This window comes from Phocoena phocoena, chromosome 15, assembly GCF_963924675.1.
Source record: "Phocoena phocoena chromosome 15, mPhoPho1.1, whole genome shotgun sequence".
In the NCBI taxonomy this organism is placed as follows: domain Eukaryota; kingdom Metazoa; phylum Chordata; class Mammalia; order Artiodactyla; family Phocoenidae; genus Phocoena; species Phocoena phocoena.
The window spans coordinates 82,354,363-82,381,868 of record NC_089233.1 but is presented as its reverse complement, the minus strand read 5'-3'; the positions used below and the strand labels follow the sequence as shown (position 1 = coordinate 82,381,868).

General features: G+C 45.4%; 1 protein-coding gene across 3 annotated transcripts; it reads left to right on the top strand.

The window, feature by feature from the left end:
* Positions 1-109: 109 nt before the first annotated feature.
* On the top strand, positions 110-27,152 carry CTCFL (CCCTC-binding factor like). 3 transcript variants are annotated; one of them, XM_065892154.1, is made up of 11 exons: positions 110-424; positions 509-634; positions 1,049-1,262; positions 5,315-5,485; positions 5,795-5,928; positions 9,027-9,147; positions 9,834-9,983; positions 12,178-12,338; positions 15,883-16,065; positions 23,474-23,597; positions 27,004-27,152. In XM_065892154.1, exons 1-11 carry the CDS (start codon positions 110-112, stop codon positions 27,150-27,152), a joined length of 1,848 nt encoding a protein of 615 aa, XP_065748226.1. The 3 variants fall into 3 exon arrangements, with proteins under 3 accessions (XP_065748226.1, XP_065748225.1, XP_065748227.1); XM_065892153.1 differs by having other exon boundaries at positions 110-634; positions 1,064-1,262; XM_065892155.1 differs by lacking the exons at positions 9,834-9,983; positions 12,178-12,338; positions 23,474-23,597; positions 27,004-27,152 and having other exon boundaries at positions 110-634; positions 15,967-16,004.
* The last annotated feature ends 354 nt before the right edge of the window (positions 27,153-27,506 follow it).

Below are 27,506 nucleotides of genomic sequence, written 5' to 3'. Positions count from 1 at the left end.
TTTTGAGGCTGGAACCTTGTCAGGCCTTGATCAGCCCCAAAGCCTGCTAGGCCGAACCCACTGTGCCCACCCACACGGCTTGCTTCTTTCTCTGACAGACCAAGTCACAATGGCAGGGACCGAGATCTCTGTCCCTCCGGAGCAGTTCACCAAAAGCAAAGAACCAGAGTTGATAACAGAAAAAGCCCTGGAGGAGGAAGAAGAAGGGGTGTGCAGAGCGAGGGCACACCCAAGCTCTGAAGAGTTAGAGGCCGAGAGCACCCACGGGGCCCTCCAGGCCAAGATCCCAGGGGACGAGCTGGAGCTCCTGCTGGCCATCCGGGAGGAGGGCGAGAAGCACATCCTGACCCTGCAGACGGTGCACTTGACCTCGGAAGATGCAGAGCTGCAGGACCTGGCACCACAGCGCCAGGAAGAGGTGCAGGCTGGTAGTGGGCTGCAGTCATGGGTGTGGCGTGGGGACGGGTCCCAGCAGAGCCCGCACCCGTGTGTCACCATTAGCATCCAGGAGGAGGTGTACCTGCTGCAGGAGGTGGAGGTGATGCAGTTGCATGTTCTGGAGGAGAAAGTGACCGGGGCCAGTGAAGGCAGTAGGTGTGCAGTGAGCCTGGCAGAAAGCTGTGGATCTATAAAGGTACAACTGGCTTTAATAAAATGGGGGGCAGGGGAGGAAGCCAGAAAACAGTTTTTTAGAGTTACCCTTCATGCAGTATTATGTATGGACCAGCAGTTTAAAATTAAATACAGTAAAAATATTTCCCAGGAAAATGCTGGGGGACCTCATGTTGTTTTTGAAGAGTTTAAAAAGTTACACAAATTAGAATACGATGAGATGCATCGAGTTTTTAAATTGTATTCTATTTCACCACCGAGACCCTTGATGCTTAGTAATTACAGTTTAAGCATTTTGGTTGCAATGGACAATCTTCTGTGCTGCTTTAATTTGTGTTTTTCTCTATGGATTCTATGGTTTCATCAAAGCAAAGAGTTGAATCAGGCTCTAATTAATATTACTGTACTTGTTTGAATACCTGTTTGTATGTATTAGCTTATGAAAGGTCAGGAAGAGGAACAGCTGCTGGCTGAAGGTGGATCCAGTGAAGAAACAGAAGGGCAGTTTTCTCTTCTGGAAGTGAGACCAGGAGATGAAGGAAGAGTTGAAATTGTTCTGACAATTTCACCCTTAAATATTGAGAAACCTGCGCTGGGTCAAGCACATGCTGAAGAAGCCAACGCTACAGAAAGTCAAAAAAAGACAAAGGGTAGGCCAGTTCCTTTGTAAGAGACTCTTCAAACAACGGGGCTGCTGATCCTCTTTAGGGGAAGGGGATGGTAGTTGAAGTTTGAAGTGGTTGCCTTAGTCGCTTTCAGAATGTCAGGAAATGGGAGAAGTTTTGAGCTAACATTCTGTATTGTGAGTCAAATCCAAAAGAGTTTTGCATCTTGTGCGCAAATGTTTTGAAAGCATAGTACAGAGGCTCCCGAAAAGGGCCGTGCACATAAATAGAAATTTGGGCCCCATCTGCTCCCTAGTGTGCATCCCCGGGGGGTTAGGGGGTCTGACGGAGACCAGAGCAAGTGCTTCAGGCCCTGGAGAAGGAAGGAGTGATGCCCAGAGAGCAGCAGAGGCTCCCTTTTAAGGGGAGGGGATGTTTAGGTGAGGCCAGGAAAGAGGATGACTCTGACCCTCGAAAAGTATTTGTTCAGCTTTTTTTAAAGTATTAGGTTCTCTCCCTTATTTAAATCAAGAGAGTTCACCCTTGAAGTCTCAACTTTTAGCTCATTTATAAAAAGTCATATCTGGCCACCCTCGGCTGTTTCCTCCTTCTAGCAACAGCTAGCCGGGGTTAGAAAGAAACTCAGTCTAGAAAGCCACACTGCGGCCACTGTCCCTTCTCCTCACGTGTGGTTAACGTTATTCACTTAGGCTGATTGCCTCTGGCTTCAGTAGCTGGTTGCGTTCGTAACCTTTGCTATATATTAGTTTCTCATACATTTAAATCAAGAGATCGTACCCCCAAATTCCCAGCTCCTAGCTCATTTTCAGGTTTTTTAATATATTCACAATTCTGTCACCACTGTCTAATTCCAGAATATTTTTATCACCCTAAAGAGAAAAGTGTACCCATCAAACAGTCACTTCTGGGCATTTCATTTAAATGGAATCATACCCAGGTAACACATGGCCTTTTGTGTCTGGATCCCTTCACATACCATAACGTTTTCATCCACGTCGTCGTAGCATGTGTCGGTACTTCATTCCTTCACCCCTGAATAACATTCCATTGTGTGGATACACACCATGTTCTGTTTATCCAGTGATCTGTTGATCCAGATTTAGGCTGTTTTGACCTTTTAGCTATTGTCCATGGTGCTGCTATGAATATTCATGGACAAGTTTTTGTTTGCACACCTGTTTTCAGTTCTTTGGGGTGTATACCTAGGAGTGGAATTGCTGGATACTCTGTTTCACTATTTGAGGAGCTGCAGAGCTGCACCAACTTACATTCCCACCAGTGATATAGGAGGGTTCTACTTTCTCCACATTCTCAGTATTCTCCATTTAAAAAAATTACAGCCATCCTAGTGAGTGTGAAGGGGTATCCCATTATGGTTTTCATTTGCATTTCCCTAATGACTAATGATGTTGAGTATCTTTTCATGTGTTATTGGCTATTGGTGTGTCTTCTTCGAAAATGTCTATTCAAATCCTTCGCCCATTTTTAAATTGGTACCTGTATTAGCTTCCCAGGGCTGCCATAACAAAATGCCACAAACTGGGTGGCTTAAAACAACATAAACAGGGCTTCCCTGGTGGCGCAGTGGTTGAGAGTCTGCCTGCTAATGCAGGGGACACGGGTTGGAGACCTGGTCTGGGAAGATCCCACATGCCGTGGAGTACCTGGGCCCGTGAGCCACAACTACTGAGCCTGCGCGTCTGAAGCCCGTGCCCCACAACAAGAGAGGCCGCGATAGTGAGAGGCTCGCACACCGCGATGAAGAGTGGCTCCTGCTTGCCACAACTAGAGAAAGCCGTCACACAGAAACGAAGACCCAATACAGCAAAAATAAAATAAATTAATTAATAAACTCCTACCCCCAACATCTTTAAAAAAAAAATAAATAAATAAACATATTCTGTCACAGCTCTGGAAGCTGGAAGTCTGAAATCAGTGTTGATACAGCCATGCTCTGTCAGAAGGCTCTGAAAGAGAATATGTTCCATGCCTTTCTCTTAGCTTCTGCTGATACAGCAACCACGGCATCCTTGGCTTGTAGATGCATCCCTCCAAGTCTCTGTCTCTGTTGTCACATAAAGTTCTCCATGTGTCTCTTTCTGTGTCTCTGTTCTCTTCTTATAAGGATACCAGTCATATTGGATAAGGACCCGTCCTAGTCCAGTATGATCATCTGAAATTGTCTTCAAAGACCCTATGTGCAAGTAAGGTCACATTCATAGATATTTGCCATTAGGACTGCAACGGATCTTTTTGGGGAACACAACTCAACCCCAAAACCTTCTATTCCAAGTTTGTTGAGTGTTTTATCAGGAAAGGGTGTTGGAATTTGTGAAGAGCTTTTTCTGTACCTATTGAGATGATCATGTAGGGCTTTTTCTCCCTTTCTTTTGTCAGTTTGGTGTATTACATTGATTGATTTCCATCTGCTCAACCTCTCTTCCATTACTGTGATAAATTCCATGTAGTCAAGGTGCACAGTCTTTTAAGTATGCTACTGGATTTGGTTTGCTAGTATGTTGAAGATTTTTGCATTGGTATTCATAAGGGATATTGGTCTATAGTTTTGTTTTGGTGTCTTTTTTTTCACTATCAGAGTAATACTGGCCTCATGAAATGAGTTGGGAAGTGTTTCCTACTCTTCTCTCTCTTTTTTTTTTTAAGAGTTTTAGATGTTAGAGTTTAGATGTTTTTTAAGAGTTTTAGATTGCTGTTAATTCTTTAAGTCTGGTGGTATTCTCCAATGATGCCATCTGGCCCTGGGGGTTTCTTTGTTGAACTTTTTTGATTAATGACTCAATCTCTTTATTGATTGTAGGGCTATTTGGACTTTCTATTTCTTCTTGAGTCAGTTTTGGTAGTTTGTGTGTTTCTGGGAATTTTCCATTTTGTGTAGGTTTTCTAGTTTATTGGCACACATCTGTGTATTCTCTTATAGTCCTTTTTATTTCTGTACGGTTGGTAGTACACTTTGCTTCCTGATTTTAGTTATTTGACTTATCTTTTTTTTTTTTTTTTTTGGTTACAAGTCTAGAGAAAGTGTCAATGTTGATCTTTTAAAAGAACCAACTTTCAGTTTCATTGGTCCTCGCTGCTGTTTTCTTATTTTCTATCTCATTTATCTTCACTCTAATCCTTATTATTTCTTCCTTCAGCTAGCTTTGAGTTTAGACTTCTCTTATTTTTCTAGTTCCTTAAGATGTAAAGTTAGGTTATTGATCTGAAATATTTTTTCTTTTTTAATGTAAGTGTTTACAATTAAAAGTTTCCTTCTGAGCACTTTTAGCTATATCCTGTAAGCTTGCTATGCCATGTTTTCACTTTTATTCATCTCAGAGTATTTTACAGTTTCTTTGTGATTTCTTCTTTGACCCATTGGTCCTTTAAGAGTGTGTTGTTTAACTTCTATATATTTGTGAATATTCCAAATTTCCTTCTTTTATTGATTTCTGACTTCATTCCATAATGGTCAGAGAGCAAATTATTTCTGTCTTTTAAAATTAATTGACACTTGTCTTCTGATTTACCGTATGGTCTTTCCTGAAGAAGGTACCCTATGTACCTGAGAAGAATGTATGTTCTCCTGTTGTTGAGTGGAGTGTTCTATAGCTGTTTCTTCTGTCCAGTTCGTTTATAATGTTGTTTAAGTCTTCTGTTTCCTTGATGATATTCTGTCTAGTTCTCTTCCTTGTTGAAAGTGGGGCATTGAAGTCCCAACTGTTATTGAAGCATCTCTTCCTACTTTCAGTTCTTTCAGTTTTTTCTTCAAGTATTTTGGGGATCTGTTATTAGGTTCACGTATGTTTATAATTGTTATATCTTCATGATGGTTTGACCCTTTTATCATTGCGTTATGTTCTTATTTGTCTCTTGTAACAATTTTTGTCAAAGTCTGTCTTGTCTATTAGTATAGCCACCCAGCTTTCTTTTGCTTACCATTTGCATGGAGCACCTTTTGTTCAGTTACCACATTAGGTGAGAAAAGGATGTGTGTAGTTACTTTGTATTTAAGTGGAACTTGAACACCTAAAGAAGGGTTTTTACAAATACATAAATGTCGTCTCTCCCTCCTACAGAAGTAAAACGAACCTTCCACTGTGACATCTGCACATTCACCTCTTCTAGAATTTCGAGTTTGAATCGTCATATGAAAACTCACACCAATGAAAAGCCCTATACGTGTCACCTTTGCCTGAAAGCTTTCCGTACTGTTACTATCCTTCGGAATCATATCAACACCCATACAGGTAAACAGCTGAGAGGGACGTTTACCTTGAATGATGTGTGTTGAGGCTTAGGTAAGAATGCAAATCCATCTGTTTGTATATTAAAATAATGCATTTGTTTAGACTTTAATTTTGTCTTTTTTCTTCAATTTTAGTTAAAAACGTTGGATGTTCCCAAGATTTTTCTCATATCTTTCTGGGGCATTTATGGTTTAAAGAGCCTCTTAATTTTTAAAGCATTTTGAGACTGAGTGTCACTCGTAAGTTATGATTCCCTAGGAAAATTGTGGCTAAATCTTGCTTAAAAGAATAAACTATGTGATTTTACAGGAACCAGGCCCTACAAGTGTGATGACTGTGACATGGCATTTGTCACCAGTGGAGAACGTGCCCGACACAGACGTTATAAACACACTCACGAGAAGCCCTTTAAATGTTCCATGTGCGCGTACGCTAGCGTAGAGGTAAGTTCACTCTTCAAGTTTCGTAGTGTTGTATTAAGAAGCTGCTATAACAGTCATGTAAGTCAAACTACCAGTAGAATCTCTTGTAACATCTCTGCAGGAAACAATACTCATTTTGTTTCCTAAATTTAATTTTTTAAATGTGATTTCTTTGATTACTGACTAGTGAAAGCAGTATGCAGAGCTGTACAAATTACAAATAATCTGTGGTCCTTGAGAAATAATTCTCATATTTGTTAAAAAGTTCTACCCTGCATTCTTTGTAGGACGCATTCCACAAAATCAAAGTGTATTTGCTCTGAGAGAACAGAGACCCAACCTGAATGTTCGCTGAGAGTTTTGAGCTTTCCTCAGTGGCACTTGATTTGATACAAAGCAATGTGCTTAAAGATTTAAACATGGCCGGGCTTCCCTGGTGGCGCAGTGTTGAGAGTCCGCCTGCCGATGCAGGGGACACGGGTTCGTGCCCCGGTCCGGGAAGATCCCACATGCCGCGGAACGGCTGGGCCCGTGAGCCACGGCCGCTGAGCCTGCGCGTCCGGAGCCTGTGCTCCGCGACGGGAGAGGCCGCAGCGGTGAGAGGCCCGCGTACAGCAAAAAAAAAAAGGTTTAAACATGGCCAGTTCCACTCTTAATGACAGAGACCAACTTTTTAAATCTTCAGTTGTAAGTCATGTTCATTTCAACTAGATCAGTTTCTTTATACCTTCCAACAGATTTAGCACACCCTCAGTGAAACAACAGAACGGTATATTTACTTTTTTTTTTTTTTTTTTTTTTTTTTTTTTTTTTTGCAGTACGCGGGCCTCTCACTGTTGTGGCCTCTCCCGTTGCGGGGCACAGGCTCCGGACGCGCAGGCTCAGCGGCCGTGGCTCACAGGCCCAGCCGCTCCGCGGCATGTGGGATCTTCCCGGACCGGGGCACGAACCCGTGTCCCCTTCGTTGGCAGGCGGACTCTCAACCACTGCGCCACCAGGGAAGCCCTATATTTACTTTTGAGTGTCACTTTTGTACAATTAATCTTTAAGAACGCCACTATCTAGCAGAGCGCATGCTGGGTCCTGATTTTGAGCCCCATTGGGAAAGGACGATACACTTGAATAGAACTGAGTTAAAGGGGATGGCTAAAGTTTAAATGCAGTAGTGATGAAACTGCGTTTCATCAACTAGGAAATTTCACAGGGCAGAATTTGATTCCAAAAAAATATTTTTTTTTTTTTGCTCTATTTTTAAAAATTATTTGTCATCTGAGTTAAAGGTTGAAACTACGCTGAAAACACAAAATGAGGGTTTCAGAGAACAAAGCCATCTGAGAATCCCAAGCCTAGAATAGACGTTTGGCTGGCGTCCTGCCGGTTCTCAGCACAAATTTCCCACGTCCGCTGAGACCCTTCTCCAGGGTCGACCTCGACATATGGACCCCCTGTTTCTGCCATCACCTTGTTTTTTGCATCTTCCAAGTCCTAGCATGCTGGTCTGCTCTAAGGGGGCGTAGCCAAAGCCCCCCACTCTGATGCCACCCCTTTACACATATGCCAGCAGGAATGTGTGAAGCTGGGATGCAGAGTTCCCCAACTTCTGAACTGCCCTCCCTCCCCCTCCTGCCGTTCAGAGCCGTCCAGAGCAGGTTTGCACACAGCCTTCTTCGAACATGCACAGCACTCCGCTTATCAAACCTCTCATGCTACAATTTTTTAAATTCCTCTTGTTTTGCTTTCTGATACACTCAAAGATATCTTTTCTTCTTCTAAAAATCTAAGCTAAATTTTTTGGTCTGGGCCTTGTTTTCCATTCCGAGTCTTCCTTTGTCCTTGAATGTTCTTTAGGCTTCTGGGCACTTCTGCTGAACATTAGGGAGCCAGGCCAAGTGGAGCCTCCTAAGATCACAGACAGGCTGCTGAGGGCTCTCCCACGTCTGTAGCCCAGGCATGGTTCATTACCTCTGTTTCTGCTAAAGGTAGAAAAGAGCCTGAAATAAGTGAATACAGAATAAGAACAGTCCTAGAAGGTCACTACAGCAGGCCCAAAACATGATAAAATGGGCATGTTTGCCTTTTAACTAATTGCCTACGATATGTAATTAAATTAGAATGTATTTTCTTCTACTTAAAAGTTCTTACAAACTGCTACCGCGTAGAACCTATTCTTTTTTTATATATATAAATTTATTTATTTGTTTATTTTTGGCTTCGTTGCTGTGCTGGACTTTCTCTAGTTGCCGCGAGCGGGGGCTACTCTTAGTTCCGGTGCGCGGGCTTCTCGTTGCGGTGGCTTCCCTTTTTGCGGAGCACGGGCTCTAGGCGTATAGGCTTCAGTAGTTGCAGCACATGGGCTCAGTAGTTGTGGCGCGCAGGCTCTAGAGCACAGGCTCAGTAGTTGTGACGCACGGGCTCAGTAGTTGTGGCACGTGGGCTCAGTAGCTGTGGCTTGTGGGTTCTAGAGCACAGGCTCAGGAGTTGTGGCACACGGGCTTAGTTGCTCCGCACCATGGGGGATCTTCCCGGGCCAGGGCTCAAACCCGTGTCCCCTGCATTGGCAGGCGGATTCTTAACCCCTGCGCCACGAGGGAAGTCCCCGCGTAGAATCTATTCTTAATGGCAAGGAAGGTGTTCCTCCATCCCTGGGCCGTTTAGGGTCCACAGAACTTGGAACTGTGAAGTGCCTCTGACAGATGTCGGTCCATTCGAGAGCTCATGTTTTCAAGTTTCTCTGTTTATGCAAGCAAAAAATTTTCTGGCCTCTGCACTTCTGCAGCATGATCTAAACTTTGCAGCTATTGAGAGGCCGCTGCCTTAGAAATGAAAATAAGATTGCGGATGCCGCGGAGCAGCTAGATTTCCATTTTCCTTTGTAAAGGGAAGCTGAGATGAGAGTCTCTTGAACGTCCTGTTCATTATCGCCCGAGGGTCTTATGCACAGAGCGTCATCCGCCACAGAAAGGAAGCAGCAGTGGCTTTAGCAGGTTTTCTCCAGGGTGGGAGGTAGGCTCTGCTGTTAAGATGGGTCTCGTTTAGATATCTTTTATAACGCTGGTTTATCGAAGACGCCACAAGTTTGAAGTTTCTGTTGCAATAAATATCTTTCATTTGTTTATCAGGCAAGTAAACTGAAGCGCCACATCCGTTCGCACACGGGCGAACGCCCCTTTCAGTGCCATCTCTGTAGCTACGCCGGCAAAGACGCCTACAAGGTGAAACGGCACATGAGGACGCATTCCGGTAAAAGTTTCTCACGCTTAAGGCCAAATAAGTAAAGCGTAGTTTCCTTCTTACAAGTGACCTTGTCCAAGTTATCTTCGGTGCAGGATTAGAGTTCGAACGTCAAAGCGAAGTTTTGACACAGGGATGTTGCCTCTGCATTTATTTAGCGTTAAGGGAGCGTAATTCAACACATAAACACAGCACGTAAATACCCCGTGGTGACCCCACTGTGAAGAGTAAACACCGTCAACTATTTGCTCCCATAGGTTTTCCAGGTTTTTCAAAGTCGGCGCCTTAATTCATCCTTCAACGTTAAGGCAAAACGAAAAACAAAGTGTACTGATTTCGTAAAGCACTGTCTTTATATTTTGTTGTATAAGGACTATGATTATGTGTGCTTCTGGGTTCTTTACACCAAGGGTAGGAACTAGATGTGGGTCTTGAGCTGTGAGTACCGCCAGATGTTAGGAGAGTCGCCCATCTGGGCTGCTGTCCACACAGCTGGACATCACGTTGTCCGGGCTTGATTTAGGAGCCTGGCCCTAGTTGGGGGTTAAACATATGAGAAAGGAGTTGCAAAGGGAGTCTTGGGGGGGTGGGGGTGGGGAAGAAAGGATTTCAGCTCCAGGTGTCCTTTGGGGAGCACCAGGGGTTTCGGGGTGAAGCCCCTCGGCGGAGGGTCGTTGTTGTCATCTGTGTCCCAGGTGAGAGGCCCTACGAATGCCACGTCTGCCACGCACGCTTCACCCAGAGGGGGACCATGAAGATACACGTCCTGCAGAAGCACGGCGAGAACGTCCCCAAGTACCAGTGCCCGCATTGTGACACCGTCACTGCAAGGAAGAGCGACCTGCGTGAGTGTCTGGCTTAGAGAACTTCCTTTAGCTGCCCCGTGGGCCGGCTCTCCGGGAAGCCTGTGGAGCCCTGGGCCTGATTCCAGGGAGGCAGCGGGATTCAGGAGCTGCTCCTGGGTGTGTGTTTGTTTTTTTTCCGGACGTCCTGTGATGCCATCTTGTGGCTAGATCTCGTAAGTGCAGTTTCAGGGTCTGGCCCAGGCCCGGTCCAGGTACACAGATGAGCTCTCACGGGCGTTTGAGCTCATAAAGGGCTTCCCCGGATATTATTTTATTCCATAGTGGGCCTGGTTTTACAGATGACGAAGCGGATAAGGGACAAAAAGCGAACTGCCCCAGAGTCTCGTGACCAGGTGCCAGGAGGTGGCCTGATTGCTGGCTCTGACTCTCTATTAAATGATCTCTCCCGTGACGCTTAGCAAATCTTTCTTAAACACTTGCTGTGACCCTAAACAATTCTGGGAACCGAGGGTGGAAGCAAGACATGGTTCTTCCCATAAGGAACTTGCTTCAGTAAAAGAGCCCGCTTCATGTGACGTGAAATCCGTACTGTGACAAGGTGAACCCCCCTAAACGATACGAGGCACCTTGAGCAGTTCCGAGTGCCAGGCTGGGAGCTGGGACTGTATCTCGCCTGCAGGGGAAACCGGCCCTACTTAGCCGGGGGCGGTGGTGGAGGTGACGGTGAGTGAACCAGCCCCTCTCCTTTGTTTCAGGGTTCCTGGTCTCTCGTTTTCTTCTTTCTAAAACACATAACACTGTGACACTCAGAATATGTCAGCAGAAATAGAGTCCCTGGTTTGCCCAGAGAAATTCTGGAGATGAGAGGCACAAACATTTGCAAACATTTCTGAAAGGGTAAAGGTGTTTAATGAAGTCTTAACTTTGCGTCCAGATCCTTTGTCAGTTGCAAAACACAGCCCAGTGAGACCCTGTGGAGCACAAGAGTCTTGAGCCAGTTGCCGAGAAAGGACATTTTCGACACCACGGCAAAGAAATACAGGTCACGTCCCATCCAAGTCGGTGGCGCACTCCCTATACCTCCATCTACCCGTAAGGTGCTTTGTACACAAGCTAAGTCTTCCTTCCTGTCACTATATGAGACACCAAGCTCTTTAAATGACCGAGTCGGCACATATGAGGTGTGTACCTCTGCCCTGCAGAGACATCTTACACGAAGGATCACAAAGCCACCACGCTTTAGACTTGGTTGAGCAGAAATTATCCTAGAGCGCGCCTCTCAAGTACGACGTAGGAAAAAACAGAGCACTGGCCTCTAACAGAACGTCGGGGCTTTTATTTTAAGCCAGAATACAGAAGTTATATCTTTGTTATGTAAAACCATCTTAACGTTATCCTAAAAGTCCACCCACACCGTAAGGTTCTCCAAGTGCTTTGTTAAATGAACACACTAGGTCCAGTATGCCCTAGCTTATGTAACGCTTGACTCTGAACGAATGTTAAAATGAGATGTCAGTGTGCTGTGCATTTAGAGCAGCAGTTTTTTAGCTGAGACTGATTTTACCTCCCAGGAGACATTTGGCAGTGTGTGGAGGCACTTTGGTTGTCACAGGTGGGGAGGAAGGGATGCTCCTGGCACTAGAGGGTAGAGGCCAGGGATGCTGCTGAAAACAGGACACCCACGCAGGAGGGCATTAGCCAGCCTCAAGTGTTGAGACAGGCAGACCTCGTTTTCTTGCACTTTGCTTTCTCGTGCTTCTCAGGTACCGCGTGTTTTACAGATTGAAGGTTTGTGGCAACCCTGCATTGAGCAAGTCTGTTGGCACCATCTTTCCCACAGCATTTGCTCACTTCTGGTCTCCATGTCACATTTTGGTAAATCTCGCAATATGTCAAACCCTCCACCAGCAAAAACATTATCACTTGCTGAAGGCTCAGATGACGATTAGCATTTTTTAGCAGTATTTTTAAAGTGTGTACATTGTTTTTTAGACAGAGTGCTACTGCACGCTTAATAGACTACGGTATAGCGTAAACGTAAATTTTATACGCAGTGGGAAACAAGGAAGTCCACGTGATTCACTTTATTGTGATGGTCTGGAACGGAACCTGCAGTATCTCCGAGGTCTGCCTGTAGTAGCAAGGGTGAGAAACCCTATTTGGAGCGTAGGGGGACATCGGCCTCACGGAAAGTAACCCTATTCTCCCACGTGATGTTCTGTTACTCTTTCAGGTGTCCATTTGCTCAAGCTGCATACGTACGAAGCTGCAGAGATGAAGTGCCGCTACTGTTCCGCTGTCTTCCACGAGCGCTATGCTCTCGTTCAGCACCAGAAAACTCACAAAAACGAGAAGAGGTTCAAGTGTGAACACTGCAGCTACGCCTGCAAGCAGGTGCTGTGTTTCGGGCACTTTGGGGAGGAGCCGAGAGTTGAAAGCAAGCGTTCTTAAAGTGTGGCTCACAGACCCCTAGAGGTCCTTGACACCAATCAGGATCATAAGATCAAGATCACTGTTATTAACTAGTTGTAATGCCAACACATTATTTGCCCTTTTCACTAGGTGACATTGGCACTGATGGTGCAAGAACAGTGGAGCTGCTTTAATGTGAGTCAGTGCGGCCACACCAAGCCACTGTGTTCTTGTTCTTCGTGCACTGGCAGCAAAAAGGAAGGGCAGTTTACTTAAGCATGTCCTTGACAAAGCCGTGAAAGTTATTCACTTTATTCCATCTTGATTGACGCTGAATGCTCTTTTTAATAGTCTGCGTGATGAACTACGAAGTTGGCATAAAGCACCTCCGCTGTCCTCCAAAGCACGGTGGTCATCTGGAGGAGGCATCCGAGGGACTTTTGAGTTGCCAGCTCAACTAGCCACCTTTTCGTGAATCACTATTTTTTCTTGAAAGAACAGATGACAAACTCTACTTATTCCATGATTGGGTATTTGGTAGACGTTCTCTTGAAAGCAAATGAAGTGATCCTGCCATGTCAAGGAAAATGGGTTGCCAAGAAAGCAGTTCCCACTTGGACAACTTACATCCATCAGCGTGAACCTGGCAGCTTTCTAATACTTAAGACTTTTCAAATGAGACTGAAGTGATTTTAAGAAAGCATTTTTAATAGTATATACTCAACACCTAGAAGCTCTTTATAACTCAGAGCTTCTGATGGTTTCCAAATGACCCACCTGTTATTTACAAAGTCATGTAATAACCCACCTGTTATTTACAAAATCACGCATGGGTAAAAGATCCATTCTAAGTATAAGAAGAGCAACACATTTTAACATAACAAAGTACAAAAAGTTCACTGGTGTGGTTTCAGGTCCCACATTTTAACCAACTTTTAAGAAATTACCACTTGCTGAATGTTGGTGTCATAGAGAAGAATACCCACAGTTATTTGAGAAAAACGATAAAAATTCTGCTCCCTTTCCCAACTACATATCTGGGAGAGCAGATGTTCTTCATCTGTTTCGGCCACAATAACACACCCCTGCAGACCGAAGGCAGAAGCTATTTCCTTTGAATAAGGTTGCCAGACTTAGAAATAAAAATAGATAATGACCAGTTAAATTTGAATTTCAGGTAAACAACAAATACTTTTGTATACAAGTATGTCCCAAATAGTGCCATCTTATATATGAGGCGAGGCATTAGTGTTTTTGTTTTTTAAAAAAACAGATAATAGGACTTCCCTGGTGGCGCAGTGGCTGAGAGTCCGCCTGCCGATGCAGGGGACACGGGTTCGTGCCCCGGTCTGGGAGGATCCCACGTGCCGCGGAGCAGCTGGGCCCGTGAGCCATGGCCGCTGAGCCTGCGCGTCCGGAGCCTGTGCTCCGCAGCGGGAGAGGCCACAGTCGTGAGAGGCCCGCATACCGCAAAAAATAAATAAATAAATAAAAATTTAAAAATAGATAACAGACATTTACAGAGGTATGTTAACATAGTTGGTTTGTTGTTATTTTTCAATGAATTGATAAATATTTTTTATATTTTTAATTTCTCGATTGATTTCTAATACAGTCAATATTAATAGATATCATCCCCATATACAAAAGCTCCTTGGAGTTGGCCATGATTTTTTATAATAGGTCCTAAGACCAAAAGCTGAAGAACTCAACAGCGGTTTTGAAGCATTGTGTGTTACTGTGAATATTTTGCCACTGGCCACCAAAGGTGGAGGTCAGTTCTTACTGTGTTTCAAGGTGTGGGCTAGAAAGAGCATATGCTTTGAATAAAAGAGAGTGAGTTTTTCTCATAGATTTTGAGGTTTAGACTGTTTGGATGCCTCAGGCTCAAATTTGTGTAAATCAACTAAGAGAGCTTCCTGGAAGATGGATGAGACTTGGGAGGTGGTCCCAGGGAGGATAGAGCCCCAGGTGTTTGGGGAGCAGAGAGCAGACAGGGGTACCTGGAGACCAGGGATGAGGCTGGAGCACTGCTGGGTGCACTGAGCCGCTTTGGTCCTGGAGAGCAGCCCTCCCAGGTTGGACCAGGACTCCCAGCAGGAGACCAGGTGATGCTTACCTGGGAGAGAGGGATGAGCTGAAAGGTGTGTGGCGGGGAGGTGTATGTTCATGAGAGAAAGATTGCAAGGAAGGCCATCAGTTAGGGCATTAACAGTAATGCAGAAGTGGTCGTATATTCCATCTGAATAATCATGCCATTTTAAGTAAAACAAATAAAATGTGTACTTTAGGGGCTGCCCTGGTGGCGCAGTGGTTGAGAGTCCGCCTGCCGATGCAGGGGACGCGGGTTCGTGCCCCGGTTCGGGAGGATCCCACATGCCGCGGAGCGGCTGGGCCCGTGAGCCATGGCCGCTGAGCCTGCGCGTCCGGAGCCTGTGCTCCGCAACGGGAGAGGCCACGGTAGTGAGAGGCCCGCGTGCCGCCAAAAAAAAAAAAAAGAAACAGAAAAAAAAAAATGTGTACTTTTGCTTGGCTCTCTCTATATTCTTGTCCTGATGCCCCAAATGATTTACTCATATAAATCTTAGTTAAAATTTTTGGCGATTTCTTTGCCAAGAACAATTATTTTCACCCAAATGCTTTTTTTTTAAAAAAAAAAAAAGGAATTTATTTATTTATGGCTGTGTTGGGTCTTTGTTGCTGCGCGCAGGCTTTCTCTAGTTGCGGTGAGCGGGGGCTACTCTTTGTTGCAGTGTGTGGGCTTCTCATTGCGGTGGCTTCTCTTGTTGCGGAGCACGGGCTCTAGGCGTGCGGGCTTCAGTAGTTGTGGCACATGGGCTCAGTAGTTGTGGCTCTCGGGCTCTAGAGCGCAGGCTCAGTAGCTGTAGCTCACAGGCTTAGTTGCTCCCCGGCATGTGGGATCCTCCCGGACCAGGGCTCGAACCCGTGTCCCCTGCGTTGGCAGGTGGATTCTTAAGCACTGTGCCATTGGGGAAGTCCCCCACTATGCTTTTAAATCGATATGAAGATTTGTAACACTATCAGGAAGTAGCCGGGAAAATGTTTAGATGCTTAATGTCCTTCAGACCCCAAAAGTCTGCTGAGTTGAAACTCTAACAATAGATTTTCAAGTTTGCAGGTTCCATCTGCCCTTTGTAAACTCAGGTCATGGCAAATAATTATAGAAATAGGGCTGCAAATACATAAGCTCTTTTGGAGGGGAAACTGATTACGGTTTCACTCCCCAAGGTATGTTCTACTGCATCCCTCCTGGGACTGTAGGACCAGCTGGGATTAATCGTGAGAACTTGGTAACCTGATGGCAGGGACTGTGTAAGCTTGTTTCCTAGAGGCCAGACCGCGCTACTTCCACAGTAGTGCTGTGTCAAGAATGCATTTGCTTTGTTTTTTCTTAAAAATGCACACATCTTTGGGGTGGGGAAAAAAAAAAGGTATACAGTAAATAACGTCTGATGCTAAAAAATTCCTGTCAGTAGCTCAGCCATTTGTTTTCCTTCCCTTCTAGAAACGTCATATGGCAGTTCACATACGTACCCACACTGGAGAGAAGCCGTTTGCCTGCCTCTCCTGCAACAGACGTTTCCAACAGAAGCAACTTCTAAACGTGCACGTCAAGAAATACCATGATACAACTTTCGTCCCGACTGTTTACAGATGCCCCAGGTGTGGCAAAGGCTATTCCCGCTTGGTAAGCTCACTCAAGTCCCAATAAATCCTCCTTGAAAAGATCCCTGTGTCCCCAGGCACAGCGTCACACTTGGGCAGTTTTATCCTGATTATAGAAACTTGCCAGGATTTAAGGTAGCATCTGTCATGCCCTAAGAAAGTGGTTATTAGTTTTTTGGAGTCACAGAACTCTTGAAAATCTTAGAAACGTGTGGTTTCCCTTCCGTGAAAAAAGACACTCCTGCAGACAGAATCTTGCAAATGGCTTTAGGGAGTTCTCAGGCTCCCAGACAATCTACAAAGAACCCCTGCTTTTAGGGTAACATTTTAAAAATCGTCCCTGTGCATTAGGTTTAGGCTACCTCACAGAGAATGCAGTTTTTAATATGTTTTGTAGATAGAATAGGGCGCTCGGTGCTGTACTCAGAAATACATTTACTCTTCAGTTTTATTTTTTTAGGTGTCGTATTAGTTATCTATTGCATAACAAGTTACCTCGAGACGTAGTGGCTTAAGACAACCGACATTTGTTCTCTCTCATTTTCTGTGGGTCGGGACGTTGGGAGTGGCTCAGCTGGGAGGTTCTGCCTCTGGGTCTCTCGTGAGTTGCCGTCAGGATGTTGTCAGGGGCTGTAGTCATTTGATGGCGTGACTGGAGCTGGAGGTACCGCTTCTAACATGGCGTGCTCAACACGGCTGTTGGCAGGAGGCTTCAGTTCCTCGCTACGTGGACCTCTCCATTGGGCTGCTCAAGTGTCCTCGTGACCAGAGCGAGAGAGAGCAAGGAGGAAGCCACAGTGTCCCCTGATCTTAGAAGTGACACGACCCTGCTTTTCTGTTCATTAGAAATTCAAGGGGTGAGGGGTAAAGTCCCTTTCGAAAGAAAGAGCGCCAAAGAATTTGTGGACATTTTAAAGCCACCACAGGTGATTAGCTAGATCCCTAGAGGATGTGTGTACTTTATAAAAGTTGAAAATTATCTGAACTTGATTATTGTTATGGAAGAAACTATCTTTTCTCTTAGAGGAAGATGGTAGGGTAGTTGTGTTTTTTGGGTAGTGTGTGGGACAGTTCTGGAGTGTTAATGCTATTAGCTGAAAATTTCAAACAGAAGCGGTGGCAGTGCTCCAAAAACAGTGTCATTCATACTGAGTTAAAATTGTAAAGAAGCTGCCCTTTGGTGTGAGGAACAAGAAAGCAGAGTAAAGAGTAAGTCAACCTCACAGAATCCTTCAGAACATGAAGTCAGAAGTTTTGAAACTTCTCCTTCCATTCAAGAAAGCACATTGGGACTTGCATCTAGAATATAGAAAGAATGTTTACAACACTATAATAAAAAGTTAAATACCCTATTAAAAACAGGCAAAGGATCTAAGTAGACATTTCTCCGAAGAAAATACACAGATGGCCAATAGGCACATGAAAACATTCGTCACTAAGGAAATGCAAATCAAAATCACAGTGAGATACCCCTAAGACGAGCCATTAGAATGGCTGTGATCAAAGAAGGCAGATAATAAAAGATGTGGGAAAACTGAACCTGTTATACATTGCTGGTGGGATTTTTAAACGGTGAAGTCCGGCAGTTCCTCAAAAAGTTAAACATAGAGTTACCGTGTGACCCGGCAATTCCACTCCTAGGTATGTATCCCAAAGAGTTGAAACATATGGCCACACAAAAACGTGTACACAAATGTTCACAGCAGCATTATTCATAATAGCCAACAAGTGGAAACTACCCAAATGTCCATCAACTAACGAACAGATAAAACGTGGCCCGCCCATACGCTGGAATATTATTCAACCACAAAAAGAAGTGAAACACTGATACATGCTATATAACGTGGGTGAGCCTCGAAAGAAGCCAGACACAGAAGGCTACATATTATATGATCCATCTTGATGAAATGTCCAGAACAGGCAAATTCATAGAGACAGAAAGTAGATTAGTGGCTGCCTGGAGCTGGAAGGAGGGGGAATGCAGAGTGTTTACGGTATAGGATTTCTTTTTGAGATGTTCTAATATTGATTGTGGTGGATAGTTGCTCAATTCTGTGAATGAACTAAAAACCTTGAATTACACATTTTAAACAGGTGGATTTTATGGCATGGGAATTATATCTCAATAAAGCTGTTTATAAAGAATAAAAGAAAGGGATTTCCCCTTTCTGGTTCCATGTGTAAGGAACTTGGAAGTCACTGCTTCATCCTAGCAGGTAAAAAACTGAACAGAGTGAAAAATCAACCACTCTTTAGGATCCGTAAAAGAGGCGAGGCCACAGGGCAAACCGCTGCCCCCAAGCTTGGAGACACAGACAGGTGAACGCAGGGAGTCCCCTCTTACCTGAGCAGAGACTTAGAAGCAGGAACTGCTGCGGAAGCCAGTGCCGGTGTAGGAAAACCAGAGCTGTCACTGATGAATTGCTGGAGGCTCGGTGTGGACAACTGAGTGTTGAAAGGTGCAGGGGGATCCAGTCATAGGGGGATCCCCACAATATTGTGAGCTTTACCACCAGGAGTTTAACAAGGTTCCCACAGCGAATATCGAAAACAAAAACCAAAAAAATCTCCTTCTGCTTCCTGCAGGGGGAGTGGAAAAGGAACCATTCTTCTTACCGAGGCCTGTCCTACGGGTAGACTAGTTAACCAGTGCCTAATCTGCTGGGGTTTTATCAGAGCCTAACTGACCTGGGGAAGGGAAATACCCAAGTCCACCCCATTCTAGACATTCTGTCCCACCCAAGAGGGGAGAAAAAAGAAACTGAGAAACCACAGCCCAGAGGCACAGGCTCACGAAAAGGCTGAGCCCTCAACACAGGCTGCAGAATGCACCCCACACCACCACATTACTAAAGGCTTATTTACAGCAGCTCCTTTTATCCAAAAAAAAGAAAAATTCCAAGGCGTGCCAAACAGCAAAAAGCACAATTTGAAGAGACAGAGCAAGCATCAGGAATGGCAGGGATGTTGGAGTTATCAGACCAGGAGCTTAAAACAACTATGATTCATATGCTAAGGGCGCTAACAGAAAAAGTAGGCAGGGCTTCCCTGGTGGCGCAGTGGTTGAGAGTCCGCCTGCCGATGCAGGGGACGCGGGTTCGTGCCCCGGTCCGGGAGGATCCCATATGCCGGCGGAGCAGCTGGGCCCGTGAGCCACGGCCACTGGGCCTGCGCGTCCGGAGCCTGTGCTCCGCAACGGGAGAGGCCACAACGGTGAGAGGCCCGCATACCGCAAAGAAAAAAAAACAAAACTCAACAATAAGAAAACAACACAGTTAAAAAATGGGCCAAGGACTTTGACACCTCACCAAAGAAGATATACTGATGGCAAATAAGCATATGAAAAATTGTTCCCTATCATATGTCATCAGGGAAATGCAAATTAAAACAATGAGATACCACGACACACCTATTGGAATGGCCAAAATCCGGAATACTGACAACACCAAACGCCAGTGAGGAGGTGGAACAACAGAAATTCTTCTTCATTGCTGGTTGCAGTGTAAAATGGTGCAGACAGTTTGGAAGACAGTTTGGAACTTTCTTACGAAACTAAACATACTCATACCCCACAATTCCACAGTCGTGCTCTTTGGTATTTACCCAAAAGAGTTGAAATCTTATGTCCACACAAAAACCTACACACAGGTGTTCATAGCAGCTTTACTCATAATTGCCCAAACTTGGAAACAACCAAGACTCCCTTGAGTAGGTGGATGGATAAACAAACTGTGGTGCATCCAGACAGTGGAATATTACTGAGCACTAAACGGAAACAAGCCATCAAGCCATGAAAAGACATGGAGAGGGACTCCCCTGGCGGTCCAGTGGTTGGGACTTTGCCTTCCAACGCAGGGGGTGCAGGTTCGATCCCTGGTCGGGGAAGTAAGATCCCACATGCCTCGCAGCCAGAAAACCAAAACATAAAAAAGAAGCAATATTGTAACAGACTCAATAAAGGCTTTAAAAATGGTCCACATCAACAATGAGACGCCTGATTGAACACCTGCATAGACCATAACCTCCTGGACTTTGGATGGCTCATTGTGAGCAAACAGCAGTAAGATGGAGACGGTGGAGAAGTTTCGAGGTCTGTATACCTTCCTTTCTTTTCTTTTCCCTCCTCTCCCTTGTCCCTTTCCGACTCCTCCTTCTTTAGTAGATTGTAAAGAAAATGTTAGCATCAGAGAACTAGAATTTGATTAAAAGGGCTTCCAAGAATGGAGAGAAAAGCTTTGGTAGAGGACCAGATAAGTCAAGGGATCTTAACCACGCGGCAAGTATGTGATTTGTCTTGGATGGCGCCAGAGTGCTTTTTCTGGAACTGCATCATTTTGACAGTGCCACATATGCTCATTTAACACAAATTTGTGAAGGACTTACTAGGTGCCAGGCTCTGCGCTAGCCCTAAGGACGCCGGATTCATAAGGTTGGACTTGTATCTTTGAGGATCATTAAATCTATTAGTTCCCTAACATTGTCACTCTTTTTTGTTGTTACTCTTCTTTTTTTTAATTAAAAACATTTTTTTAGTTAGAGAACTTCTTATTAATTCCCTTTATATAATTTAAAAAGCAGGTTTTTAATGTAATAATTTAGCGTGGCATAAATGTTTAGTCATTACAGTTGGAAAATTATTACTCTTATTTTTAAGAGACGTTACAAAAGTTTATGGTAATCCGAAACCAACAAAACAATGGCAACAGCAACAAAAAAATGTAATATCAAAGAAAAAAATTCTATTTTGAAGATGTTATCTAGAAAGAGTGAATACTTAATTAAGTGAAATAATGATTATTTATGGACTTATGGTTACTTATTGGTTCTTGTGTGCCTAGTTCTTCAGAGATCTAGCATGACCAGTGCTGAATACTTCTATTCAACCTGTGATTCCCAAGAAGAGGAATGGGTGTCCCTTTCATCTCTTTCGCTGACCTTGTAAATACAAGAAGTGACATTGTTATCAGTACATTATTTTGTCTAGGAGGACAACAGTATACTTTGCGTTAGCTTCCTGTGTTAGGAATTCATAGTGTACACAGTAATACAGAATGAACTGCAGCAAGTGTTGGTGGGGTAAAGGATTATAAGTGTCCCAGGTTAATGAAAATGGTGTAATTCTCCTCAGATCTCCCCTTTCTGAACATGAGAGCAACCAGTTATTTTCCTGTTGAAAATTCTCAGATGTTGTATGACAGCGAGTGGAGTGAAGCTATTTCTTCATTAAGAATAGCTATTAAACTTCTATGTCTTTTCTCTCTAAAAAAGATTTGACGGCACAGGCATAAAGAAAGAACTCCCGACTAAATACTTGGTTTTCATTCTTAGCCTCACAATACAAATGGGCAAAGTATAACAATTAGATGGTAGAAACTTCAGTTAATATTTACTTTCAAAGTTATGGGGCGGGACATTTCACGAATTGGAAGAAATTTTATCAAAATTGTTCATAAAGAAAACCTCAAATTTCTCTTTAACTTCCAAAATACTTGAAATTGCAAGATCATGCTTTTGACCATTGCAAAAAAATGTTTTTAAATCAGCAATACAAATTTGAATATTTAAAATCACTCTTTTATAACATGATTAGGACTAAAGGAGAAATCAAGAATAGAATTAAGATTATATTTAAAACTTATGAATAGCACGTGTCCAAACTAATGGGATGCAGCCAAAAACTACAGCTATTCGAGTCCTTTGCATTTCCATTTGAATTTTAGGATGAGCTTGTCAATATTTGTAAAGTTGTAGCTTTAAATGAGTTTATAATACAAAATGTAAAAGAGGAAATAAACATTTAAATTAATATTTTAGAAAGAGCAAAAATAAAAAAGGTCCACATCAAAAAAATCTTAAAAAAAAAAGACATGGAGGAACTTTAAATGTGCATTAAGTGAAAGAAGCTAGTCGGAAAAGGCTCCATACCGTATGATTTCAACCCTGTGGCACTCTGGAAAAGGCAAAACTGTGGAGACAGTAAGAGGACCAGCGGTCGCTTGGGGTTGGGGTTTGGGGGAAGAAAGAATAGGTAGACAGCAGAGGATTTGTAGGGAAGAAAATCTACCTCCCTCTCAATTTTGCTGTGAACCTAAAACTGCTCTTTAAAAATTATGTTTAAAAACAGACAAATAAATGAAAGTATATCTGGATACTCAAATTCAATTTAATTTTAAAAAAGTATATGACTCACAAACTTCCATTCTTTAGCCCACAGTGGTCCCAGTGTATCTGTATACCAGAATGTCACAGGGCCACCCCTCTCCTCCCCAGTAAGGACCCCCTGCTCTGGATTCAGAATATTGGGCACCTCCTCTCTTGAGAAACATTTCCCTGACACAGAGGTTTGTATTATTACTTTGCCCCCGGGCCGTAAATGTCCATATATTTACTTAAAATCTTACCCCACTTACTTTGTAAAGGCTGGATGTGTTTTTGTTTGTTTTGTTTGCTCATCCAAACTTGTGTCAGGAGTTCTTAACCATGAACTTCGTGAAGTTGTAGGGAGACTGTGTATGGAGATACACATGCCCGTTGCTGGGGAAGGAGCCTTGCTTTTTATCATATTCACAAAGGAATCCTTGACTCCAAAAGGCTTGGTTTTATATACTTCGTCATCCTATAAACCAGGGATTGGCACGCTTTTTTCTGTAAAGGGCCAGAGTAAATATTTTCAGCTTCACAGACCAGTTTCTGCCCCAACTACTCAAGTCTGCCGTTGTAGCTCAAAAGCAGTTTGCCAGCCCCTATGGATAAGCATAAAATGGAAGAAATGTAAATACCACCCCCCTCCCCTTACATATGGATCCTTCCTCTTCCCCCCGACGCACCAGGACAGCCCCGACCACCACACTGAAGTCTCAGTGGAAATTAGGGGTCACATCTTATATAATCAGCATATTTAATGACATGCCGCCAGTATCTTACTTCAGCATATGGACTTAGTGTAAGTGTTCTCACTTATTTTAAACCATCCTGCGTGTTCATAGACAAAAATATATCGTTACTAGGTTCGATAGGAAAGCTCTGAGCTGCCTTCTTAATTCCAAACGTTGTACAGTCTTAATACCTCCATGCGTAGTGGGTCTGGAGGGAAGCCGGTAGGGCAGTAGGGTGCCCGTGGTATATTTTTACTGATTTTCATAAAATCGAGGGTCTGTTGAATTTTTCAAGCCTCGCTTCAGTAGAAGCAGTCTAGGAAAATGAATTTTGTCTTCTCATTGACGTCCACGACTTTAAAAATATTTTAAAATAAGCTGGGTTTCGGCTAGACCGAAACACAACGGAAAAGGGTCACCTTTGAAAAAACCATCTTTTTTGTACCAGATTACCCAAGGCGCGCGTTCCTCCCCGCTACCCGTCTCTTTAGCCGTGGGTTTTCCACGCCATTCCCAGTGATGCTGGCTTTCCCTGTGCTCTCATTTCTCCGGCAGAATAACATGCAGAGACACCTGAAAAAGTGTGGCTCCAGGCGAGAAAAGCCAACCACCTCGGAAAAAGGAAGACGAACAAAAATGAGGAAGCCGACCATCCCGAAAGAGGCAGCCGAGGAAGACGGTACCTCCTGTTAAATGAATCCGGTTTTCTTTTGACGGTGGTTCTCTGGTTGTGCGTTTCCCTGGGTGCTGAGCGTTACTATGCAGGGGACGCATCCAGAAACCCTGAGTGTCCGACCCCAGCAGGCGCCTGGTCCCAGCAGCCATTGCTGCTGCTGCCCCGACGGGCGGGTTGGTGATGTGGGAGGATGCGCAGAGGAAGTGAGCCTGGGGACCCCGGTGGGTCCACACCCCCCGTCACGTGGGGTCCTGACGGGACGTGAGAGCCAGGCGATGACGCTGCACATGCCCCCGCTGTCCTTGGTCGTGCTGGTGGACCGTCCCTGTGCCTGGTGGAGCTATGGGCCTGTGTCCATCTCCTGGGGCTGCCGCAGCAAATGACCACATGCTGGGTGGCGTACGACAACGGGAATTGATTTGCTTGTAGGTCTGGAGGCAGAAGCCCTAAATCAAGGCCATCAGCAGGGCTACGCTCCATCTGCACGCTCTGGGGCCGGGGAGGCACCCTTCCTTGCCTCTTCCGGCCTCCGGTGGCCCAGGCGCCCCTGGGCCTGTGGCTGCATCACCCCGTCTCTGCCTCTGTCTGCCCGTGGGCGCATCCCCTGTATCTGCGTCTCACCTTTTCTGTCTCATACAGACACGTGTCGTTGGCTTTAGGGCCTGCCTGGAAGATCCAGGATGATCTCATCTCGAGGGCCTTCATTACATCTTCAAAGACCCTTCTTCCAAATAAAGTCCCAGTCTCAGTTTGGGGGTTAGGATGTGGACGTGTCTTTTGCGGGGCTGCCATTCAACCCACTCCAGGCGTCAGTCTTTTCCCTCCAGCCTCAGGGAGCAGATGTGAGTCCCCAGGTTAACACAGGGGTTGTCCGTGCGCTGTCGGCCCTGTGGAAGGTTCTCCTCCACGAGGGGGAGGCCCTAGTTCCTGTGCAGCTGTTCTGTTCCTTTCGTTTGAGAATCTTAGACTTAGAGTGTGACTGGAAACCAAGGCAACCTTCAGCAAAAACAAATGGAAAATGTTTGCACGGCATCCTCATCCTTTAAATTCCCTAGATTTTGATTCCAGCCCCAGTCCTGGACTTGTGAATGTTCCCACGGAGAGCTGGAAGCCTCTTCCTTCCTCCAAGGGTGGTTGTCAGGTAAAGTGGAGGACACGCCCAGTTAAATTTGAATTTCAGATAAACAGTGAATAACTTTGTCGTCTGAGTATATCCCACACACTATCTGGGATAAACTTATGCTAAGTAATGATTCAGTGTTTTATCGGAAACTCACGTTTAACAGGGCGTCCTGCAGTCCGTCCCTTTCCCCTCTGTGCAGCGTCCCTCATTTCAGTAACTGTCCACATGCCAAACTCCCTGGTTCTTTTTCCACGTCTCACCCACCTGGCAAAGCTCAAACCCTGGAGGCATCGCGGGAGCCAGGTCCTGGAGGGCGGGTTACCTGGCAGGACCTAGGGCTCCTCAGTCGGTGCACAGCTGCCCAGCTCAGTTACAACCATCCAGAATCGCACCCACGGCCCATCTCTGGAGCACCTGTTTTATCTCCTGCAGGAGTTACCATGTCCCACCGAGAGCTCACACGTGGTCCCTTTTATCCTGAGTGCAGCCCCGCACCGCAGGCCTTCATGCCGTCCGCCAGTGGAGAACTGGATGGCGGAGGCCACAGCCCGCCCCGGGCTCCCGTGGACACCCCGTGGCACCTCTCCCACCTGCTCAGCCCTCCACGTTTCTCTTCTCCCTCCCCAGCGGCCAGCTCGTCCGGTTCAGCCAGATCCTTCTCACCAGCCTCAAATATACTTGTGTCTTGAGAAAAAATAAATACACCGGCAGGACTGCCAGCTCCACTCTGCTCCCTCTTGTTCCCATGGACTCCCCTCTCCCCTGCCCCGTCGGCCCCTCCACTGTTCAAGCCTGAGGGCTTCCAGCCTGGGCACGGCCTCCGCAGTTGTGGGGTAGCACCTCACCCTCATTAATCCTGAGCTGACCTCTCCCCAACGTGCTTTCTGGACGTTGACATTGAAAGAACAGAAAAAAACTTTTTTTCGTGATGAAGAGTAGGTCCCCACGTGCGCCTTCTTCCCCATTTACTTACACTAGTCTTTGAAACAGAACCGTTCTGTCGACGAGCTCTGGGAAGGGCCCCGGAGACACGGCTGGCGTTGACTGTTCGTGAGCCGGAAGGGCAGAAAGGGCAAAACTCTTGCAGTTTTAAAAATCGGGGATGAAAAGACTGGATATATTAAAACGTTTTGCGTATCGAAGAGGGTCAGCTGTGCATTCAAAGCAAAGTGTCAATTGAGACAAGTAACCTGACTCGTATTAGCCAGAAACAGGACTTGTATTAGCCAGAAACAGGACTTGATTTGCACTTCAGGGTTTTTTTTTTGAACCTACATCCTCCAGGTCATCGTTCCATTTCTGCTTTTGCTGCGTTAGTGGGTCAGCGTGTCCCCCACCAGGTCCGCGGTAGATTTCTGCAAGTTACTGTCAGACGGCACCTACTCCGCGACTCTTGTGTTCATCTTCGTACACAAGGCCTGAGTCTTATTCCTCTCCCCCCTCCCCCCTCCTAAATGCTTCAAGGACCGGTAGGCAAAACTATGTCGCAACAAGTTTGAAGTCACGTGCGATAAAAGCCTCCTTCTGCGCGGGGCCCTCTGTCTCTCATTCCCGGTACCTCGGCAGTGACTTTCCACGGGTCTTCTCAGGGAGGAATTTGGAAAACGGGTAGGGGGTTGGATGTGGATGTGAGCCTCTGTTTTGAGACTCCCAGAGTTGGGCTGACTGTTCAGAAGCTGCTTGAAGGAGGGCAGGGATGGTCACGGATCTCAGTGTGGCTCATGGTGTGTACCTAGCAGGACGCTTGGCCCGGAGGTGACTCGGGGTATGTTGATTAGCTGATGGGACAGGTGTCCCGAGAGCAGCTGGCCTTTTTCATGTCATCGGTGTCATTCCGTGGGCACCAGGACAAGACTTGTGAAGCCGTCCGGCCAGTAATTCACAGGACCTGCATTCACCTCAAGCCGCGGTTCTCAGCGGGGGGTGATTTTGCACAGGTGCCTGTGTCTGGTGGCATTTCTGGTTGCCACAGCTGGGGGAGGGTGCTTCTGGCACCCCACGGGTCAAGGCCAGGGAGGCTGCTAACCGCCTAACGGTGCGCAGGACAGGTTCCCACAGCAGGGAACCCTCCGGCCCTGAATGTCTGCAGAGCTGAGGTTGAGAAGCCCTGCCTTAAACAGTTGAGATCAGGGTATTTGTACTGTCCTATAAATGGAAGTATTGTTTTCTAAAATGCTGCGCTAAAAATTCAGCCATTGTTTCCAAAATACAATCGCAGCGTCTTATCAATTCTGATTCCTTGGCTGCTTTATTTTAAATTTGCCAATGCTGTGCCTTTTCCCCAAGAAGCCGCTGCCGAGGAGGCCTCCCTGGTGAGCGGAGAGCAGTACCCGGGAGGGCTGGTTCCCATCGACTTCGGAGAAGCCACGGCTGGAGGCGAGGACCCGGATGAAGACATGACCTGTGAGATGATCCTGGCCATGATGGAGAAGTGATGGGGAGTCCAGGTTCGGTGTGACAACGTGTCGTTCTTAACGCGCGTTACGAGGGTTTAGCACTGTCTTTGAAACAATTAAATTCCTGACAGCGGATGGTCACGGTTTTTCCAGAGCTTGTGGTAGTGCCTAGAATTGTTTGCCTGTTTTCAGTTGGGTATTTCAGAAACACTGCAGGTATTTGATAAAGGGCCCAAATCCTGAATTGGAGGATGAAACCTCAGACCTATGAATTCTTTCACTTGATACTGGCAGGGTGACCCCCAATGAATGAGCAGTGATTTTTGGTAGCAGTAGTCCACGATAACGTAGACTACTTAGTGCTTCACCAGACAGGCAAAGCTGGGGAACTAC

Coding starts and splice junctions, on each gene's coding strand:
- CTCFL (XM_065892153.1), top strand. CDS start 110: ATGGCAGGGACCGAGATCTCTGTCCCTCCGGAGCAGTTCACCAAAAGC. Junction 635..1,063: donor AAAGCTGTGGATCTATAAAG/GTACAACTGGCT, acceptor ATGAAAGGTCAG/GAAGAGGAACAGCTGCTGGC. Junction 5,929..9,026: donor GCGCGTACGCTAGCGTAGAG/GTAAGTTCACTC, acceptor TTTGTTTATCAG/GCAAGTAAACTGAAGCGCCA.